This window comes from Drosophila navojoa, chromosome 2 (genome assembly GCF_054131105.1).
Source record: "Drosophila navojoa isolate 15081-1374.11 chromosome 2, UAZ_NAV_1.0, whole genome shotgun sequence".
NCBI lineage: Eukaryota > Metazoa > Arthropoda > Insecta > Diptera > Drosophilidae > Drosophila > Drosophila navojoa.
Window position 1 is genome coordinate 29707114 of NC_142890.1, and position 23457 is coordinate 29730570.

The 23457-nt window shown below is 42.2% G+C and overlaps 1 protein-coding gene and 1 long non-coding RNA gene across 15 annotated transcripts; one reads left to right on the top strand and one right to left on the bottom strand.

Moving 5' to 3' along the window:
• Nucleotides 1-42: 42 nt before the first annotated feature.
• On the bottom strand, nucleotides 43-535 carry LOC149092443 (uncharacterized). The gene is made up of 2 exons (XR_016197689.1): nucleotides 394-535; nucleotides 43-291 (listed from the first exon to the last, which is right to left on the bottom strand). It is a non-coding gene; the product is annotated as an uncharacterized LOC149092443 (long non-coding RNA).
• On the top strand, nucleotides 198-21676 carry osa (trithorax group protein osa). Of its 14 annotated transcripts, none has more exons than XM_089265689.1 (16): nucleotides 198-312; nucleotides 2313-3395; nucleotides 5898-6206; nucleotides 6376-6585; nucleotides 9519-9675; nucleotides 9734-10108; nucleotides 10173-10862; nucleotides 10919-11103; nucleotides 11165-11428; nucleotides 12085-12300; nucleotides 14295-14523; nucleotides 15086-15451; nucleotides 16068-16227; nucleotides 16401-16596; nucleotides 16660-16741; nucleotides 16812-21676. In XM_089265689.1, the coding sequence occupies exons 2-16, from the start codon at nucleotides 2445-2447 to the stop codon at nucleotides 20267-20269; spliced, it is 7848 nt and encodes a 2615-aa protein (XP_089121815.1). In that variant the 5' UTR covers nucleotides 198-312; nucleotides 2313-2444; the 3' UTR covers nucleotides 20270-21676. The 14 variants fall into 14 exon arrangements, with proteins under 14 accessions (XP_089121815.1, XP_089121813.1, XP_089121819.1 ...); XM_089265687.1 differs by having other exon boundaries at nucleotides 242-403; XM_089265693.1 differs by having other exon boundaries at nucleotides 309-568; nucleotides 12085-12301; nucleotides 14335-14523.
• The last annotated feature ends 1781 nt before the right edge of the window (nucleotides 21677-23457 follow it).

Consider the following 23457-nt stretch of genomic DNA (forward strand, 5'->3'; position numbering starts at 1 on the left):
TTCTCTTTATATATTTATAAGTAGTTGCAGGAATTTATAATATTTAAAAGTGCAGTAATTTGTATTCAAAGCATAATACGATTAATATTTTATACATTTATATTCATCGATATTACTAGGTTTCGATAGTTACCACATCAACTCTTCAAGCTATCTAAACTAGAAAATCAGAATATCGATACTATCGACTAATGAAAATTTTTAATGTACTATCCGCCATATTTGTTCGCGTCAGTAAAAATATCTGGCAACGCTAAAAATCGCTTTGTATAAGGCCAGCTCGTCGTCATGCTGAGAAATAATGAAAAATAAGTAAAATACACTGGATAAAGAGGATAAAGTGTATAGATTATGTGCAGAATTCGTTGACCTAATACCCGAGTGTGAATTTACCAAATACCAGGTGTTTTTTCTTGTGCACTACAGTAATGAATGATTTTTCTCGGCCGACAAGACTCGCATACAATTTAATGTTCGTACTCGTACCGAGCTTGTCTTTTCACGCGAGTTCGTTTCTAGTGTATATAGCCAGTCTATGGACGGTCGATGCGTGAATATATTTCTATGTGTAAGTGTGGGTGTGTGCTATGTGCATGTGTTTCGATTAGTTCAGAGAAAAACCTAAATCACCAATAATTTACCGGACTCGTTCTGCCAACGAGTGAAAAGTACAAGCCTGCTACGTAAAAATCAAATATGTACATACATGCAGGCTCAAAGTTCGGTACGGTACAGATACATGTGTGTGTATACATAAAATATGAATTTGTCGAGACACATCCTTGCATCATCATTAGCAAAGGGTCAAGCTAACACCAATATGCGTGAATCTCAGCCAACCAGCCAAAGGCACTAAAAACCAAAATGATAATCACTCGAAAAATTTAAATGAAAAAAAAAAGTCTTTAATGAAGCATAAACGAGACGACGAGAACGACAAACGTCAGCAATCACGAGCAGAACAATTACAACTGTTTCCCACTCTAAAAGGACTATCAAATGAAAAATGATTTAACTTAAATTATAAGTTGACAGTGGCAATTTTTGTAAAGAAATAAGAATAACCAACAAAATAAAAAATAGCCAAAAACAAATTGTAAAAACGCGATAGCCAAACTCGTTTTACTCTCACACTCGGCATTAAAATATGTATGTAACACTAGTGGTCTCGCTCTCGCTCACCTTTTTGCAATACAAAAAAGGCCGCATACAATACAAGCGAGATAAATAGAAGTCTGAACACAGAAAATCTGTGGGAGCGCGCAAAAAATCGTAAAGCATATTAAACAAAAAGAAATCAACTGCAAGTGGAATTATAAAACTGTATAAAAGAAATAATGCAAATATTGCAAGCAGCTTGTTATGTTCTGTTTCGGAATGAGCTTGCTTCACTTGACTGACCGTCTTATATGAAGACAAATTATTGCATTGTATCAGATGATAGTAGGCGCCAGTTAGCGGCCTAGAATAATAAAATTGGTCTATTGTTTTACTTATTCTAAAGATAAACACCCAGCAATTGGATTTTCAATTTGAACGACTGACTGCACGAATCGATTTCGGAATAGTTGAACTCGTGAAAAAAAAAAAAAGAAAACCCAGGCATTGAATGTCGAGTTTGGAAATAATTTTAAATTGAAACTGCTTTAAGCAATCAGTATTTAATTAGGCACACAATTTAATATACTTAAATACATTTCAAGTACTGCAAATAATACATAAAAACATTTACCGGCTTATTTTAGCAGATATTTAAGCAATTTCTTAGACTTGATTTATATGTTTAATAACATAAAACAGCATGTTGTTCGTTTAGACGAAGACTGTAATTGAAAACTGTTCCAATAATCTAAAGCCAACGTATAAAATATAATTAATGAATTATTTATTTCCCCTATTAAACAAAAACTAATACAGACAGTCCATAGGCGCACATGTAAGTGCGACAGTGAGAGCCACACTCTGATGCAAGTGAGATGGCGTTTGCGTGTTTAGTTGCCAAATGTAAAGAGCGCGCGAGAGAGAATTGAAAATTGAGAGAGAAAGAGAGAGAGAGAGAGCGCGCTCTGCGGCTGTAGCTGTGGCTGTGGCTGTCAACGCGCGACAATTTGTAAACGGACAGTCAGAATGCCGTGGTAGTGGTAGCTGATTTTTCGATACACAGAATGAGAAGTTACAGAATCTTTGGCGGCTAAATGAAATGCGTATTGGCCAGTTACTGTCTTCTGGTGTTGGTAGTGTGTTCCTTGGTGCTGAATTTATTGTGGGGGTTTTGAGTTAAGTAGACTAACGAATGCTTTTCCAAATTGCAGCTAACATAACCTCAAACTTGCCGCTGCAGTCGGGGAAGTCGTCGTCATCAGCGTCAGCGTTGTTGGTGGATATTCCACAGCCACAGGCAGAGTTCTTGATTCGATAAGCATCGCCAGCGCAACGAGGACGCAATGAATGAGAAAATCAAATCGCCCTCAACCCAGGCGAGTGGTGGTGCAGCTGGTGGAAATGTGACCCCAGCGGTGGCAGCCACCACAGGTGGCGCCACACCGCCCACATCGGGTCCGCCCACACCTAATAACGGCAACGATCCTATTATACAACAAGGTGGCACTGTACCACATCCCTATGGCGGCCCGCCTCCTGGCGCCGTGCCCGGCGTAGCTCCCGATTCGGCTGCAGCTATGTCGCACTATCATCACTTACATCAACAACAACAACAACAACAACAGCAGCCGCAGCCACAGGGTCCACCGCTACCACCACACATGCAACACCATGGTGGACCACCGCCACCACAGGGACCACTACCGCTGCCGCTGGAGCATACGTCCGGTGTGAAGGATGAATACGGCTCGGCACATTTGCCGCCGCCACCAGGCGTTCAACACCCGCATGCTCATCCCGCTTACGCGCGCTACCACTCGGCTGATCCCAACGTAGATCCCTACCGCTACGGTCATGCGCCGCCGCAGCAGCCACCGCCAGGCAGCAAGCCGCCTCACCAGCAGCAGCAGTCGCAGGGCGGTACTGGGGGATCTCCGAATCGGCCCCCGCAACAGCGCTACATACCCGGACAGCCGCCGCAGGGTCCAACACCAACACTAAACTCATTGCTGCAATCATCAAATCCTCCCCCACCACCCCAGCATCGCTATGCGAACAACTATGAGACACAACAAGTAGCCAACGCGGCAGCAGCCGCTGCCGCTGCCGCAGCACAACAGCAGCATCAGCAGAGCACTCAACAGCCTGGCGGACCGCCGCCCCCGTTGCCGGGCCATGGACCGCCGCCGCCACAGCACCAGCAATACGGAGCGCAACAGGGCGGTTGGGCACCACCCCCAAGACCCTACAGTCCACAGTTGGGCCCATCGCAGCAGTATAGGACACCTCCGCCGGTAAGTGCAACTGCTTTCAGTCTAAAGAGTGCCGTGACAAGCAAGGAGGGTTCAATCAGGTGACTCCAGACATACTGACACAAATAACAGATGAAAAGTACGAGCAAAGAACCAATTTTTAAGAACCTGCCTGGGCGGCCGGAAAACAATAACAAACAACAACAACAACAGACCATGAAGAGGCAACGAAAAAACAGTGTGGTGTTGGCAAGAGAATTTGCCGGCAGTTGCCACCACCACCACCTGACGAAGCAAGCAGAAGCAGAAGGAAGAGACGCGCGGCCTGCTCGCTTGAATCTGCTTATTCATACACACACACGCATACATACTTACTTAAATGTTTGTGTCTGGTTCCGTGTGCGTGTGTGTGTGCTTGAGCTACTGTTTCACGTTTTGTTTATTTTTGTTTTCGCTTCTGGCGTTGCAATTCGTGAATGGTAATTTGAAAGTATTCACTTAAGTAACAGTAAAATTATATCTGGACTTGGTTAAGAATTCAATTGAGTACAATTTAATTTGTTTAAAAATTAGTTTTGTGACTTCAAGGTAATCCGGGTTAAGGAGCACATTATCACATCACATTTTGAGACAATACGGAATATATTTGAATTTGAATTCATAATATTGATTGCTTCAGGCTATTTTCGTTAACTATTATAATCTGCATTTGTTGCCTCGGTATTTCTTTTAATTGATTATTAGGGCGCTTAAAGTTCAGCCGAATTTGGCCTTCAAAAGGCGTTGCATGATCCTCTACAATTTGCCAATATGCAATCGTTGTTTTTGGATTGATTTTGGGTCCTTTGATGCTGCCACAATTTCTATTAAAAATATTATTAAATAAATAATCTGTAAAGCAATTTGTAAAAGGTTTCAATTTGATTTGATTTTTAGAAAGTATTTGCATTAGTTTTCGAATGCTGCAGTAAATATTACTAAATACAGAATTTTAACATTCGGATATATGCACTAAACAACCAACGTAAAGCTCATACATATATTTTAATTAATTATTTTCAATACATTTCTAACCTCAAAATGCGATACTTTCCGAAAATACTTTCAAAATATTTCGGATTTTTGTATATTCCTATATACAACAACTTCTATTAAGTCGTCTTGCATTTAGCAATATCAATTTAAATATCCACCAACAATAATGCCTGTTTTGGCATAAATCTAAGTTATGAAATTATAAACGCACAATAGAACGTAATTTGTATACCCTGTACTTGTATAGCATCAATATAAGGTATATAGACTCGATTAAAACAAAATAAGTGACAAAAATAATTCTAAATAAAATTTAATAACAATTTTGTTTTTAAGCCGAAATCCGAACATATTTACAATGTACATGGGCAGTTAGATAAATAATTTTTTTAAATGCAGTATCTATAGTCTATAGGTATTGGGTATATAATGGAATTGAAAAGTATATAATTGAAAACAAGAAATAAAAATTCTAAATATTTTTTTTGAAAGATTCATAAAGAATATCAATCAGTTTTATGATTTTATAAATGCAATATCTCATTTTGTCTATAGAGAGAAGGCAAAAGAGCCTTCGCTTCACTAAATTCATTTACTATTTAACTCTGTAAAATATTCGTAATATTGATCGAAAAAAAAGAATATATTCATGTCGATCAATCAAAGAAAATTAACTATTCCCTTAATGCTCAGTTTTGCCATTATGTTTTCCGTTCGGACCGGCTTTCAATCCACCACCGTTCAAATACGGCACAGAGCCGAGTCGAGCCGAGTATTGCAGTTGTAGTTGTTTCGCCTTGCGTTTGCGTTTACCCGCCCCTGTTTTACACAAACGGTTATTTTCTCTGCTTCGCTGTCATTCGTTTGGTCGCCGTCGCGACGTTCGCTCATTCATTATGTCCCTCTGTATGTGTGTGTGTGTTTGTTTGTATGCGTGTACAACACCAACACAACTTGCGACCCTTGCTGCACGCATTTGAGTTCCTCTTCAGCCCTGTTCGTCCGTTTATTCGTTCGTTCGTTCGGCTGGTGTATTTATTTCTGCGTTTAATTTTCATCCATGATGAGTTTTCCCTTTTTAGTTGAGTTGCGCTCACCACACACACACACACACACACACACACTAATACACATACATTAATATAGAGGCAAGAGCACATAGACAATGCCCCTTCTCGGTATGCACCAAAACCATCCATTCATGTTTCCTGTCACCCTGGACCAGCCAACAGCGTCGTTGTTGCTGCTGCTTCAGAGACACAAACACTCGAGAGTGCCGCTTATTGGTAGCAGCTCGCATTAGATTTATTGCTATGTCTTACTTGGGTCTGCCATTTGCAACAGGGCTACGACAACTCTGCTGCTTCTTTTGAATTGTTGTTTTGCTGTTGCTGAATACATTTGTTATGGGAGGGTAGGGTGGTAGTGGGAGGGAGATTATATAAGTATATGTATACAATTATTAACGTAAATGAATGTGACAAATTATTTATTTTGTTTTCACAACAGACAAACACTTCCCGAGGTCAATCGCCATATCCGCCAGCTCACAGTCAAAACTCAGGTTCCTATCCAAGTTCGCCACAACAACAACAACAACAACAACAGCAACAGAGCCAACAGCAACAACAACAACAGGCCGCACAACAGCCTGGCGCTCCTGGAGCGCCGGCACCCCCTTCCGGTCCCGCACCGCCACAGCAGCAACAGAGTACACCGCCCACATCTCAATATTCGCCGTACCCGCAAAGGTATCCAACACCCCCAGGCTTACCGACATCTGGGCCCAACCATCGAACTGCCTACACAACACACCAGGTAAATAATAATTTTAAACTATTCTCCTGTATTTAAAAGACAAAAAATCAATTTATGCAAGCAATATAATTACATAAATCCATATGTATGTATATACATATCTGACAGATATTATCTGTCGAATCTCTCATTCTATTCTAAATGCAATTATTTTAATTTGTACTTTTAGTATCCGGAACCAAATCGGCCGTGGCCTGGTGGCTCATCGCCCAGTCCCGGTCCCGGTCATCCGTTGCCGCCTGCCTCGCCGCACCATGCCCCGCTGCAACAGCCGCCGACGCCGCATAGCGCTGGTGGTGGCCCGCCACCCAGTAGTAGTCCTGGCCATGCCCCCAGTCCATCGCCGCAGCCCTCGCAAGCATCGCCATCGCCGCACCAGGTAATTGTTTGGATTATATAAGAGAATCACTAGCACACACCTCCACTCTAATTCGTAATATACAACAATTACTTACATATTTCACTTCGCGTTCCGTGGTTTTGGGCTGAACTGAATTCAGCTCTTGGCTGATACGCGCTATCAATGTTCGGGCCATGACAACAACTTTTATGTTGTCTGATTTTTTGACTCTGTCCATTATTGTACATATTCGGCCGGAGAAGTCGGTATGTGTGTGTGAGTGGTACACTTATTCATTCAGAATGTCCGCAATGGTCGCAGTTGCCGGTGCCGTCGACGTGTCTCATTCCCTTTATGTTGTTGCTGGTGTTGTGTGTGCACATACACATAGATAAAACACGAATACACTCAAGATCTCACAAAGAGCATCTGTTTTCATGTATGTATGTATGCATTTAGGTCAATGCCAAGGTCATTGTTGTTGCTTTCGGGCTGTTTGCTTTTATGTTTCGTACTGACAACGCAGTCGCATTTTACTCACAACAACAACATTTCTAAAGCTTTAAAGAAAAGTGAATGCTTTACGGAATATAAAACGGAAAGGAATGGCAAGAAATCCTGCTGCCATTATATCAAAAGTTTTCTTCACAATATTCATGATCCACTCTGAAACACAACAAAGAAAATCAACCTAAATAATCGCATACACGAAATATTTATTATTTATATTATTATTAATTCTTACACCCGCTACTGACCAATTTATTATCGATGTGTAAGATATTGCGATACTAATAATCAACTACATATGTATGTATATGTATAAAATTAATAGTACCTCAAAATTCTTCTTGCATTAACACCGAAGTAAAATTTAACTTAAAGCAGTGCAAGGCAAAGTGGCACACGCGAGCCCTCACGAGCTTAAACATTTAAGAAATAAAAATCAAAACAAAAAACTAAGAAAAAGCGTGCGCAACACACCCCAAATAACTGATGAATGTTTGCGTTGGGGCTTCAGTGTTTAGTTTTCAGCGCTCGCCGTTCAGCATTTCTAACAGCTCAGCTGTGTCGAGCATGTTTTACCGCTCTTTACTTGGCTCTATTGTGTTAGTATGCGTATGTACTCCATTACATGGAAATACTGCATTGCTTATACTCGCTACAATTAATGACTCTCTTTTGACTATCTTAAATACATATTAAATGAGTACAATGAATTTCAACATACCGTAAATTTGTAAATGCTAGAAACATACTGATATTCGTATCAACATTTACGTTCAGCATTGTTTTGCGATTTCAGATTGCTTAATCTTATCTTCACTTCGGCAATGTATTGTAATAAAAACAAAAATTTTGAATTCAGTTGCATTTTTAGTGTCTTGTGTGCGATTATTGTGTTTCTCTCTGTAGCTGAATTCTGTTTGCTCTTAAAAAAGATGTAAGCAGCAAAAATACTAAATGCACGCAACAATAAAATACTGAATGTATGTATACATGTGTGTACACATACAAAGGCACATACGTACATACATACATACGTACGTTATAAATGATTTCATTGTGCTGTTCCCGAATCATTTGCTTTTTTTTCCAAGTAATTTTCTACATGCCGGCAAGTTTTACGTACACACTCACAACTAAAAACGTGGGCTGCCTTCATCTTGAGGAGCGTTGCCCCATCGCTCATCGTTTTTTAGCATTGCCTTCTGCTGTTGTTGCTGCTGCTGTAGCTGTTGTTGTTGCTGTTCGACCGTCCCCCGTGGTGCCTTTGCTATTCTCGTCATCAACGCCGCCGTCGCCTATGCTACTCAAGTATACTCCTTGCCTGGCCCCATTCCCCCGAGTTCACTGTTCAACCATACACGAAACACTCAACGCTTTTGCTTGCTTGGTCTTCTATGTAGGTACATACATATGTATATGTATGGCACGAAAACAAATGAGCAGAGAAACGAGAGAAGAAACGAATGGCTGGCGCTGTTTTTTCTTTATTTTATTATAGTTTAACACTGAATGTGTGCAGTATACATGTGGCTAAGTGTGTAGCTGTGTGCATATATATGTGTGTGTATGTATATATATGTGTTCACGTTGCTGTTTCTTATCTACGTCTTTGTCATCGTACGTTGGTTCACTCAACGCGCGCCATAACTACCACTGCCACATCTCCAATCCGCGCCCCTCTGAACGCTTTAAGTTGCAGTCTGCGTCGACTTTGTCGTTATTCGTTCGTTCCACATAGCTTTTGCTTTGCCGCTGTTGGTGTTGTTTTTGTTTTGCGCTTTGACTTTGCCATGGCTGTGTGCCCGTCAGTTCGTCGTACATTTCATTTCACTTCACTTAATTTCTCAGATACCCAAACGAACAGCGCCGAACAGAGCAGAATATGCCGTCGTTGGCCACCCATCCCTCACCTCTCGCCATCATCATTTATATCGACAATGTTGATCCCGCGCTGTTCGTTTTACTGTGCGACTCGAATAGCTGTCGGCTTAAGCCCCTGTTATTGGCATGGTCTGCATATATATGAATGCTTGTGTGACTGTGAGTGTGTATTTATTTGTATCTTTGTGTGTCTTGTTTGTGCTCTCTTGGGTTGAGTTTTTTTTTTTTGGTTTTTATTTTGAATTTTTATAGACGAGCAGCAAACTAAAGTCGGCGTAGACTGTTTAGAATCTTAGCTGGAAATTTGGCGTCGCTGTTCGCGTCTATATTGTTTAAGCCGACTTGACTAATTTCAATGAAAACATGTAGCCCCATCATCACTTTTAGATATTTGAACAGTTAAAGTCGCTCTTTATCGCAATATGTTTTGTAGGGGTTGTGTTGAAAACGTTGCGATATTTCAGTTAATTCAGCTGATGTCATCAAACTTGGATTACATTATTTTTATTGCTGGGCTATATGTGTAATAATAGAAATATCACTGATTGATGTCTTGACACTATTTTATATATTTATTACAGGAGCTGATCGGGCAAAATAGCAACGATAGTTCAAGTGGTGGAGCACACAGTGGCATAGGCTCAGGCCCACCCGGCACTCCTAACCCACAGCAAGTAATGAGGCCAACACCATCGCCTACAGGCTCGTCGGGCTCAAGATCCATGTCTCCTGCAGTGGGTATGTATTTGAAAGTTGTAACTAATAAGAGATCCATATTAAATTGATTTGGTTTCAGCACAAAATCATCCAATATCGCGCCCGGCGAGTAATCAGTCAAGTAGTGGTGGTCCAATGCAGCAACCGACCGTGGTTGCTGGCCCACCCCCAATGCCACCACACGGTTTACCAGGTGGGCCACCATCTCAGCAACAATCTCAGCAGCAGCAGGCTTCAAATTCAGCATCTTCAGCGAGTAATTCGCCGCAGCAGACGCCACCACCTGCACCGGCGCCAAACCAAAATGTTAACAATATGGCTACACCACCACCACCACCGCAAGGAGCTACCAGTGGCTATCCTCTCCCGCAACATATACATGGCGGCTACAAAATGAGCTTACCAGGTCAAAGCCCCGGTGCTCAAGGATATCCTCCACAGCAGTATCCTCAAGGTAATCTGAGGGAATTCAAATAGTTTGTTACATTTGTATTCACAAACATATCTATATTTACTAGGTAACTACCCGCCACGTCCCCAGTATCCGTCGGGAGCGTATGGAGCTGGACCACAACCGCCACCAAATAGTCAGTCCGCTGGAGGCGCTAACAGCATGCCATCCGGAGCACAACCTGGATACCCTCGGTCAATGCCAAACCACGGTAGTGGCAGCCCCCATCAGCAGTATCCTCCGTATCAGTGGGTTCCGCCGTCACCACAGCAGTCTGGCCCTGGCAGTGGATCAGTACAAATTTCCGCTGGCATGGGCAATCACGTGCAGGGCAAGGGCACACCACCGCCAGTTGGACCACCACCGCCACAGGGCAGTGGCTCTCCGCGTCCTCTTAACTACCTTAAGCAGCATTTACAACACAAAGGTGGATATGGCGGTAGTCCGGCAGGACCCCAACCCCAGGGCTATGGAAATGGACCAACTGGCATGCATCCGTCAATGCCCATGGGTCCTCCACATCATATGGGTCCGCCGCAAAGTATGGGACCACCTACCAGTACACCGCCGCAGTCTATGATGGGCGCGCAGAGTGGCAGCGACACCGAACATATATCCCAAGACAATGGTATTAGTTCATCCGCGTCATCGCCAGCTGCAGGCTTGCATGCAGTTACTGCAGTAGTTACAACTGGACCGGATGGCACACCAATGGATGAAGTCAGTCAACAGAGTACGCTCTCAAATGCGTCTGCAGGTGGGTAATCTGAATAGGTCTTTTACGTACGTTACTGGATCTCTCTCGTCTTTTAGCATCAGGTGAAGATCCACAGTGTACTACGCCAAAGTCGCGCAAACATGATCCATATAGCCAAAGTCATTTAGCTCCACCCAGCCCCTCGCCACATCCAGTTGTAATGCATGGAGGTGGCGGGCCGACAGGCGAAGAGTACGAAATGAACTCGCCTCCAAACTGGCCCCGTCCAGCCGCTAGCTCAGTAAGCATGAATCAATTACATTTTGAATATTCAATTACATGATTTACTCTCCCATCTATAGCAGGTTTTCAACAGTCATGTTCCTGTTCAACAAGAACCTTTTCGTAGCACTATAACGACTACTAAGAAATCCGATTCGCTTTGCAAGCTGTATGAAATGGATGACAACCCGGATAGGCGCGGTTGGCTAGACAAATTACGTGCTTTCATGGAGGATCGCCGTACACCAATAACGGCTTGCCCGACCATCTCAAAACAGCCACTTGATTTATATAGGTTATATATTTATGTAAAAGAACGTGGCGGATTCGTCGAGGTATGCAAGGTGCCGTAGTAACTCCTTTTACTAACTTCTTTTTAGATTTACTAGCAAAACCAAATCAAACAAACCAAAATTAATGCTCAACCAACCAATCAATCAAACCACCAAACACCACCAACCAAAGTAAAAAATGTAGCTAACACAGTAACAAAAATTTTCAATTCTTTTAACGTGAAACCAACCAAGCTCAACTCGATCATCGATTTTCAAAAATATTTCAATAGCATGACATCCTACCATATTTACCTTTCTGTAAGATCTGGAAAGTACTTGGCGTCTTTCCTACACCATGAAGTTGATTGAATCAGAACTACATGAATTCAAATAATTTTCTCACTTTTGCATGAGTTATTTGATTGCATGCTTTTCAACAACGTTTTCCAAATATCTTTAAAACTGAGTGTCGACATTATACATAATTAATCTCAAGTGTGGTTCCGTTAACAATTTTATTTAAGAGTATTACCTTTCTTCCAGTTTGATTTACATTTTATTACTAACACAGTTGAAAAAATATTGTTGAGAGCGTACTAAAACACGCTTTCAATTGCTCGTCATTTTTATCTTTCTTCTTTACTTATTCATGCCGATTTTTAAGTCTCTACCCAGTCTAGTCTGTTTTCAAATATATATACGCATATTTTCGTTATTGTTGCCAGGTGACCAAGAGCAAGACCTGGAAGGATATTGCCGGTCTGCTCGGAATCGGCGCCAGCAGTAGCGCTGCATACACACTGCGTAAGCACTACACAAAGAATCTGTTGGCATTTGAGTGTCACTTTGATCGTGGCGACATTGATCCATTACCCATAATACAGCAAGTGGAGGCTGGTAGCAAGAAAAAGACAACAAAGGCAGCATCGGTACCATCACCAGGTAAGTGTTTACCAGATATTGCATCATATTATTATGTACAGGACCTGAAGGGTAGTTACTAATTTCTGATGATTTGGGTTTATCGGCTAATCACACTCCTTAGAAGCAAAAGAATAAAGTATCCGCTATTGAGTTAATAAAGTCTATAAAATAAAAGTAAAGTTATAAGTCCAGAACTCACAAGTTTTCCCGATCTGGCACTATAGATCATTTTATGTTAGTCCTTGGGACTACAGTAAGTAATTACACTAACTTTAAAATTTCGTGCCAAGTATGCAAGTACCCCATATAAAATATCTCCTTGAAGAACTTATCTAACAAGGAACAATTTATTTCGTATCCTGTGAGGCTTATAGATATTCAAAAGTCGACGCTCGTTAAAAGACAGTTGTCACAGGATTATCCCCAAATGTCTTGGTTTTTACCGATTCGATTTCTGTCTTGCCCAATTGGATATACCTAATAGGAAGCTTTATACCAATTGTAACTCCTAAGCAAGCATTTTTGAGTTTAACAGAGCATAAGTCAGTCTTAAAAGATTCGCGCGACGATTGAAAATAGTCATATTTGCGCTCATTTTCTGATCATAAAAGTCTGTTTTGTCGGGAAAAAATGGTACCCTAGCCGCGACGAGATCGTTTGTATAAAATTTAACAGAATTAGTACAAAATAGTATGTAACATCTCTGTAGAGGGTTTATCGCAATAGAGAATTGCGGATGATGGAGACGTAGATATGTTCATTATATATTTTTATACTCATTCACGAAAGTGAAATGAGTATATTGGTTATGTGCAATGTCCGTCTTGCTGTCCGCCCGTCTGTCCGTGTGAACGCAGTCTATTTCGGCGCTATTGAAGCTAGAGACTTGAAATTTGGAACATATACTCGTGTATATCTCCGATTTATAGGGGCGTGGCAAATCGGAAAATGCATTTTCGGATATGCCAGAAATCATGTTAGTTGAAGAGCTAGAAAGCTGAAATTCGGTATGTAGATCCGCGTCGACCACCCAAGATCACCAGCTATGGCGGATATATCTCCGCCCATTGAGGGCGTGGCAAATCGGATAAAACTATCTCCTAAAGCTGTAAATCTAGAATGCTGAAATTTTGCACGTGAGCTAATGCTTCGATTCTTTAAAGATATATCTACGCCTACATGGGGCGTGCCAAATCAGACCTGGAGATATAGTGATGTTTCAAATTCTGCTATATTTGAGGCACTATTGATGCTAGAGACCTGATTTGGTATATATAAGCTGGTTAACCTCCCAAGTCCAACGAGCTATGATGGATTTATCTACGCCCAAAGGGGGCGTGACAAACCATAAAAGTTAATAACCTACCTAAAGTTTATAACCTAAGAGCTAGAAGCTTCAAATTTGGATAGTTGGGTTACTAGTTACTAGAGGAGATTCCTCTATCGATGTCCCAAAAATAATTGTTACGCCGCGTGGAATATCGAAAAATACCCTGTAATTTTCACATATTTTAGCGTAAGAATTCAAATTTTGAATTTAGGTTACCGTTAGCTTGTTCTATGAGCTGGGCAAAAATGAAGTGTCTACGACCAGTAGGGGCGTGGCTAGTCGAGAAAACCTGAATTTTCTACAGTATTTGACCAAAACTTGGCTACTAAATTGCTGATGGGGTGTGAATGAGTATTCCGCAGTCGGTAACGCCCGAGTCAAGGCTTTGGCACTGTAAATAAGAGCAGTTCAGTTATATCAGATATGCTGTCCTCCGCTTTGCCACGCTTCTTTTCTGAATATCAGAATAACCGCTACCCTTTATACGATCTTCGTCTTATCGTCGTGTTTATATCGAAATGCTCAACTCCTTAGAAACGAATTCGTTGCTATCAGAGGACTTATACTACTAACTTTTGGGGCAGTCGCGCCAAAGCATTTTGCCTGTCATTAACTAACTAACCATCACCTTCAGTATTTGTATATTTAAACACTTTCTTTTAATCTTAATTGCAACCAATCGGCGGTGGTCATTTGGACGCTGGAACAACAAATTCGACAGGGTCATCCAACTCGCAGGACTCCTTCCCTGCACCACCTGGCGGTGCACCAAACGCGGCTTTAGATGGCTACACAGGTTACTCTGGTGCTGGTGCGTATCCACCATCTGCCGGTCCGCAGCCGGATTATGCAGCAGCGGGTCAGATGCCAAGGCCGCCGTCGCAGAGCAATCCACAGGCGCCCCATCCAGGTAAGCAATACATTCAGATTCAGATTCAGTTCAAATTACGATATCAGCTGAGTTGCATACATATACAAATACGTTCTGAAATTACTTACACATGTAAATATACATACATATATATGATATAGCCATGTCTATGATTACCGTTAATTTGTTGTAATATTGAATTGAATTAATTATGTTTTCGATGTGTATTACAATTAGATAATGCATATAGCTTTCGTTTGCCTAAAATTTGATTTATTAATTTCATGTGTGTAATTTGTTTATTCATTTTTATGTTGGTTACGTAAATATGGGCGCACTACTTATAAAAATCACCAAAAACCACAATCACCCGACCACACCACCACCACCACCACCAACACCACTACCAACAACACTACCAACAACAACAACAACAACACCACATCGCTCCACTAAAATTATTAAAAACCACTTCGATCTCGCTCAACAAAACCTTAACTCTTCATGTCAATTACAACAATTACAATTTTTATTATGTGTCATTCATTAATTTCTTCATCAATCCATCCATAATCATCATCAATGCCGCTTGCCGACTCAGGCACTCAAAATCAATCAGCTGCCACTGTTGCCGGTGATAACATAAATGTGAGCAATCCTTTTGAGGATCCAATTGCTGGCGGTGGGGCCGCTGGTGGTGTTGCTGCTGCTGCTGCAGTTGGTGGTGCTGCCTCACATGGTGCTCCCCCACCACCCCCGCATTCACCGCACACAGCGCCACAATCGGGCAACCAACAACACCACCAACAAGGCATTCCATCCCAATTGCCATCGCCGTCGCAGCAACCACCGGCGCCACCACCACAGCAACATGGGCCGCCGTCGACGCAGCATGCGCGCCCTGGAACTGGAGTACCTTATCCACAGGGTAGCTCTGGGTATCCAACGCCTGTGTCTAGAACGCCAGGTACATTCATCATGTTTTCTTTTCTTATGTTCTGTTATACCATTTCTTTAACGTCTCCTTTCGATTTGATGGTTACGCAACGTCTTCATTGATTTCAGTTTGCGATCGTTCTGCATGTGGGTTCCAGTCTAACTACTTTTGCATACAACTAATTTGCTTTATAACTATTTATTTTCCAATATAAAATTTTCATTTCCATTAACTACCTTTAATTTATTACCAATATTCTCTTAAATTTTATTATTACTTTTCAAAACTAGAATTAGTTTTAATCATTTGTCGATTACCTAAGTTCAATTGGCTTGGCTATGAAATAATAAGTAACATGAAATATGTTGGAGTAGTATTTAGTTTTTATGACTGCTTATTGTACTGCCGTCAAATTAAGCTATCTGTTATATCTAAGCATTTTAAAATGATAAATTATAAAGATGTTTGCAAATCGTTTGGAACTGCTGATTAAATCTTACTACGCGAAATTGTATGAACTGCATAATAAGCTGCTTTTTCAGATCTGTACAGCTCTAAAAAATCTTTAATTAATTTCAATTTATATTGTCCATTTCCTGTGTATGATGACCGTTTGATATTAATCACATATTTTCAATTATTACAGGTTCCCCCTATCCAACACCTCCTGGTGCTTATGGGCAGTATGGCTCGAGCGAGCAGTACAGCTCCGCTGGCCCGCCGGGCCAACCTTTCGGACCAAATCAGGGCCAATATCCGCCTCAGAGTCGCAATATGTACCCTCCCTACGGACCCGAGGGGGAAGCGTGAGTGCACAATATATTTACATACAGCTTCATTACACTCAGACAAACACACTCATCTCACATATACAGAAATTCAACCGTACTGAGCCTATTTTATTTGTCACGGCCTTAGAAGAGTTGCTACGCACGACGAAGTACATATTATTTTAATGATTTTCTTTTTCATCCTGCAGCCCTCCAGCTGGTGCGAATCAGTACGGTCCCTATGGCAATCGTCCCTACAGTCAAGCACCACCCGGTGGACCGCAGCCACCGGCACAAGCGGTAGCGGGTGGCCCTCCGACTAGTGGCGCTCCCGTAGCCCCGCCAAACAGCGGCTATGTACCAAGCACTCCAAATCAACAGGATTACTATAGGCCGCCGGATCAAGTAAATCACAAAGTTTGCGTTTGCTAAGTTAAGTGGCGGAATTAACTCATTCTTTATTTGCAGAGTCCTCAGCCACGCCGACATCCGGACTTTATTAAAGATTCTCAGCCTTACCCTGGCTATGCTACGCGGCCCCAAATTTATGGTAAGCATTTGGTGTGGAGCATTCCATTAAATTAGCACTCCATTCAACTATAATTTATTTAATATTCAAGGTGGTTGGCAAGGCAACAATCCGCAGTATCGTCCTCAATATCCCACATCGACTGCACCTCAGTCGTGGGGCAATGCTCCACCTCGGGGTGCTGCTCCCCCTGGAGGCCCACACGGTCCGCATGGGCAGCAACAAGCTGGAGTTGCTCAGTGGGACCAACATCGTTATCCACCCCAACAGCCACCACCTCCGCCGCAACAGCAGCCGCCTTACCAGCAAAGTACGCCGCCTGGACAGCAACAGCAGGCGGCACCACAATGGGCGCAAATAAATGCGGCTCAGGCCCCACCACAATCAAGTATTTCTCAGCCGTCGTTGCGTCCACCAACTGGAGTGGGGCAGCAACAGCGTATGCCCAGCGGAGTGCCCGTAATGCCGCCACAACAGCAGCAAGGACAAACAGTTTCACAGCCACCACATGGCGGGGTACCAGCATCCAGTATGCCGTCTGTGCCCGGAATGGTGAAGCCACCTTACGCTATGCCACCACCCTCACAGTCTGGTAGTGGCTCACCAGGTGGGCCTATGGTTGGCAGTGCACCGGTTACCATGATCGCGCAAAAGCCGTCGCCCATAGTTGGACAAGGAATGCCGCCCACACAGCAGCAGCCACCACATCAGCTCTCCAATCAACAGCCTGTCTATGCCCCGCAAGTGACTGGCCCAGGAGCGCAGATGGTCAAGAAAGAGCTAATCTTTCCACATGATAGTGTAGAATCGACTACGCCGGTACTATACCGCCGGAAGCGCCTGACCAAGCTTGACGTGTGCCCTGTCGATCCCTGGCGAATTTTTATGGCCATGCGCTCGGGCTTACTTGCTGAGTGCACATGGGCGTTAGATGTGCTTAATGTTCTTTTGTTCGACGACTCGACCGTACAATTCTTTGGCATATCAAATTTGCCGGGTCTGCTAACGCTCTTGCTGGAGCACTTCCAAAAGAATCTAGCGGAAATGTTCGACGAACGCTGTGACGAGGCAGCAGATGAGGCGGCAGATGACGACGCTGATAGCGGCACAGTATCATTGAAAGCTGAGGACAAGCTGCAGCGGAAGCAAACGCGTTCAGTGCACAGCATTTCTAGCTACAACCGTAGAAGGCACTACGAAAATATGGATGTGAAGCGTGTTGCCCACAGCGAGGACTCGGATGAAGCTGACGAGGGTATTGACTTGGGTCAGATACGTGTTCAGCCCAATCCCGAAGAGCGATCCCTTCTCCTTTCGTTTACACCCAACTACACCATGGTCACACGGAAGGGTGTGCCCGTCCGCATTCAGACCGCTGATAACGATATTTTTGTTGACGAGCGTCAAAAGGCTTGGGATATTGACACGAATAGGTTATACGAGCACCTGGAACCAGTGGGCAGTAATGCTTGGACCTATGGCTTTACGGAACCCGACCCACTTGATGGCATCATCGATGTGTTTAAGTCAGAGATCGTTAACATTCCATTTGCGCGATACATACGCTCCAAGCACAAGAGCAAACAGGAAGCCGCACAGAAAAGCAATATTAGCCCAAAACACGAAGATATTTCGCCTGTGCTTAAGCAAGAGGACACCACAAGTAGTACGGAGGACAGTAGTTTACTTCAACAGACTTACAATAAGAAGCGGCGCCTTGTGGGTAGTGTCGGTGCAGCTAGTACCGACAACAAGAAGTCCAAAGTGGGGGAGGAGTTTGCGCAGCCAGCTGTGGAGCCGAAAAAGGAGCTAGACAACGAAACGGTGGGAGCCAGTACAACCGACAGTGATTGTCGGACCATTGATATGGAAATCGAATCTCCGCAACAACAACGTCTTACCAATGGAGTTGCCTCAATGCCCAAGAGATTTGATCCCAAGTCCACGGTGCGAGATGATGCGCATGTCCTGCAGCGACGCCGCGACTCTAGCTACGAGGACGAATGCTACACGCGGGACGAAGCGTCATTGTACTTAGTAAATGAGAGTCAGGACTCATTGGCGCGCCGCTGCATTGCGCTCTCCAATATTTTCCGAAATTTGACTTTTGTGCCTGGGAACGAAACGGTGTTGGCTAAGTCGTCGCGATTCTTAGCAGTGCTCGGTCGATTGCTATTGTTGAACCACGACCACTTGCGGCGGACTCCCAAGACGCGCAACTACGACAGGGAGGAGGATACAGACTTTACCGACTCCTGCAGCTCGCTGCAGGGAGAGCGCGAATGGTGGTGGGAGTATTTAATAACCATACGAGAAAATATGCTCGTGGCTATGGCAAACATAGCTGGACATCTGGAGCTCTCCCGCTATGATGAGCTAATCGCACGTCCGCTTATCGATGGACTGCTGCACTGGGCCGTGTGTCCCAGTGCGCATGGTCAGGACCCGTTCCCCTCATGCGGCCCGAACTCTGCGTTATCCCCACAACGCCTCGCCCTGGAAGCGCTATGCAAATTATGTGTCACGGATGCGAATGTTGATTTGGTGATTGCGACACCACCGTTTTCCCGGTTGGAAAAACTGTGCGCGGTGCTTACGCGTCATCTGTGTCGGAACGAGGATCAGGTGTTGCGTGAGTTCTCAGTCAACTTGCTGCACTACCTGGCGGCAGCGGACAGTGCCATGGCGCGTACTGTGGCCCTGCAGTCGCCGTGCATCTCGTATCTCGTTGCATTTATCGAACAGGCGGAACAAACTGCGTTGGGTGTGGCCAACCAGCATGGAATTAACTATCTCCGGGAGAATCCCGACTCAATGGGAACCAGCCTGGACATGCTGCGAAGGGCAGCCGGGACGCTGCTCCATCTGGCCAAGCATCCCGATAATCGTTCGCTATTCATGCAACAGGAGCAAAGACTGCTTGGATTGGTCATGTCGCATATATTGGATCAGCAAGTGGCACTGATCATATCTCGGGTGCTATACCAGGTGTCGCGCGGAACCGGACCACTGCATTCGGTGGAGTACAGATTGTTGCAGCAGCGACAGCAGCAACAGCAACAACAGCGAATAAACCAGACGCCGTCTGAGAAACAAAGTGCCCCAGCAACGCTGAATGTAAAGCCCGAGCCGAGCGCCCAGCCTGAGCTGTCTGCGGCTGATGCCAAGCCTGCCGCGGCTGTGGCCACGACAGCTGCAATCAACGACGATAACAGCAACAGCAGCCAGCAACTGCCGCCAGCGGCAACATTCAATGATGTCAGCAACAGCAGCACCAACAGCAACAGCTGCGGCACCGTCAGCAGCAATCAGACCAACAGTAGCAGCCTGGGCAGCAGTAGTCAGCCCACTCTGAACAATTTAGTGGCAACCAGCGAGCAACAGGTCGGCAAATCGCCCTCAGCTCCGTCTTCCGCTGTGTCGTCCAACAATTTAGGTCACGTCAACGACGCTGCCGCAACAGCGTCGAATGCAACGCCTCCGCCGTCAGTGGCACAGCCGACTGCACCACCGCCAGCGAACACGAACACAACAGCTGCCGTTGCGTAGTATACAACGATGATGCCGGCTAAGACTTACTCCTCTTGGAGACGTGGCGATGGTGCAGTCGAAGAAATTTGCAAAAGAAATGATTGAGCATACACGCAAGATATACATGCATATATACATATATATAACTGGAAAATCAGATTTGTATCTCTTGCAAAGTGTTTAATCAATTAATGTAAATGTACTAAGTGATGGGATAGAACTTTTAAAGCAAATGACCTTTAAAGCAAATGAAACCCTGAAAATGTAGAACAGCTTCAATAACACCACTGGCCACTAAATTACAATGGTCACACAATAACTGTATATTTTTTCACTAAAATCTATAGTTAATATAATATATATATATATATATATATATATATATATATATATATATATATATATATATATATATATATATATATATATATATATATATATATATATATATATATATATATGTTAATGCGCGAAAATGGTCTGGCGTTCTTATAGGCCCTTTCAAATTTTAGCAATGAATTTTCAACGTCAAACTTACGGCAGAAGGTTTAATTGCAGACAGATGCATGCGTAACAATTAAGCACACAACATACTTATGTATTAAATTTAATAAACAAAAAACAAAAACAAACAAAAAAGAAAAGAGCAAAAACTAATTAAAACCTAATACACACACTTATACATACGTTATATATATACATACGTATATATAAATAAAATTAAAAAAAAGTAACGAATTACGTGTGTTAAAATAAACATATTTAGAGGTTAGTTTTTAAATTCTAAAATATACTACTTACAATATTATAATATGTCGTATGAAGTCATATAGTGAACATAAAACCTTACACCGTATGCGTATATGCGTAAGAAACCAGATAAGAACTATGTAATACAATTAAATGGATATTTATGTGGACAAATAGAAATGCAAGAAATGATATAAAAAAAGAAGGAAAAGATAAATAATATACCACATTACAAAACCATAAAAAAAGATAAATGAAAAACGGAAAGGAAAAACTGTACATACTTAACTAATTTGTAAATTGTATCTTGTATTTTGTTTTTGCGTTGCTTAAGGCAAATGTCATTTCGTATTATGCGTGCGTGATGTGTCGACGAATGATTCAAACTGATTGATTGAATTTGTTTTGTAATTAATTATTTTTTGCAAACCAACTGCACAAAACACTAAAATTATGGAATGAGAGCACTAAATGTTGTAATTTTTATTTTGTTTTTATTATTTACTGAAGTGCTGCTGGAACAAGGTTTAATTTTACATTAAACATAATTTAGGCGTAAATGACAACATTAAATTATAAGTTTTTATCTTAATATTAGTTTAAAAATTATTCAACCTTAATGAAACACAGTTCATACAAAAATGAAAAAAAAAAAAAAAAAAAAAAAAATGAAAACGCTAGAAAAGAATACGAACTAATCCATACAGAAAGAATCACGAAAATTAACTAACTCGCTTTATATCAAGAAGGCGCTAATTCAATAAAAAACAAAACGAAAGAAAAAAAAATATTGCAGAATCGTTGAGCACTTCAATTTGACCATGTGCGAAATGTTGTAAGCTGTAAGCGATTAAAGCTATAGTATACATGGCAATATTAAAAAATGGACTGCTGTTTAAAAGAGAAATTCAAGTCAAGTAGACTGGGCAATTAGTAAACCCCTTATACTTACGTCATGTCGATCAACAGGAATACAAGTATCAGTTGAAGCCCTAAAGATATACGTTAATTTATGTAGTTGTTTTCCAAAACACAAATATGACTCAACATCTCGATATCGATATATTTACTTGTAGTTATTAGTGTATAATTTTGCTAGGATGTAAATGTATGTCCCTCAAACTTAATTTAATTATTTAATTAATATACATACATATATAATATACCAAATCGAATTTTTAATGATGTGATTGTGGGTAAGAATTAAACTAATATAATAGAGGCGTTTATGACGTATAACTAAAATCCCTGCTTCATGCTAACTATAAATGCAATAAGAGTTCGTTTTAACGGTAAGTAAGTGGCATCAGACAAGGCGAATTCCGTGGCTAAAGGCAAGAATTATGTAGTCACTAAAGCTAGGTACACACGATGCAAACAATTTGCAGCATAATAACCCATTGAAAATGGGAAATCAGGGTATAATGGTTTTGTGTAAAAGTATGTAACAGGCAGAAGGAATCATCGCAGACCCCACAAAGTATATATATTCTTGATCAGCACGAAGAGCTGAGTCGATATAGCCCTGTCCGTCTGTCCGTCCGTCCGTATGAACGCCGAGATCTCAGAAGATATTAGAGCTAGAGAGCTGAAATTTTGTGTGCATATTCGTGTATACCATACGCAGTACGAGTTTGCTTTATTTTTTCGATAACTCATCCGATCACTTTTTTATCGAGAATAATCGAAAAATTGATTTTGTTTTTTGAGCCTCATCGGAGTACTATTAGACGTGGAGACTTCAGATTTACTGTGTATATACATATGATGAATACAAACATTTTGTAATCAACAGATTTTGGATACCACGCCCCCTTCGTCCCCAATTTGTAAGTACTAGAGACTTGTACTTTGGAGTGTACACACATTTTGACCATATAATTACGCCCTGAAAATTTCATTAAGATCGTGTATTTACAAAAGAAGTTATTCACCAAGTAAATTCTCATACTATTGCCCACACTGCAGCGCAGCCCAAGCGCAGTCGCTGCTTACTGCGCAGTTAGCAGAGCGCGGGCGCGTGAGGGTGGATGCATGTGTATGTATGTGTGCGTGCATAAAAGTAGTGCAGAATGATAAGAATATCAGCTTGGAGGGTTCAGGGTATCTCCTATTCGAGCAGTCTGCTGACGAAACATCCCATAAAACTGAGAAATCCTCGTACAATGCAATTAACTCAATCGTTTTCTCGCGATCCCACATGTTGCTGTGCTTGCGGCAATATTGCGAATGAAAGCAAACAGCACATGCAAACAAGCAAGCAACTGACGCAACCAAGCTATCGGTAAAATTTTGTATTCAGACGACAAGCAAAACAAGCCACAAACAGTTATTGCAAATTTTTTGTTTGCAGCAAAATGTTTGCACTCGTGTTCAAACGTGCAAATTGGATTGCTGCAACTTGTTTGCATCGTGTGTACCTAGGTTAAGAGATTACCGAAAACAAAATCAAAATC

Bases quoted from the DNA above. Each gene is read 5' to 3' on its own strand.
- osa (XM_089265689.1), top strand. From the start codon at position 2,445: ATGAATGAGAAAATCAAATCGCCCTCAACCCAGGCGAGTGGTGGTGCA. The intron at 6,586-9,518 runs GTAATTGTTTGG...TATTTATTACAG, and splicing joins CATCGCCATCGCCGCACCAG to GAGCTGATCGGGCAAAATAG. The intron at 10,109-10,172 runs GTAATCTGAGGG...TATATTTACTAG, and splicing joins TCCACAGCAGTATCCTCAAG to GTAACTACCCGCCACGTCCC.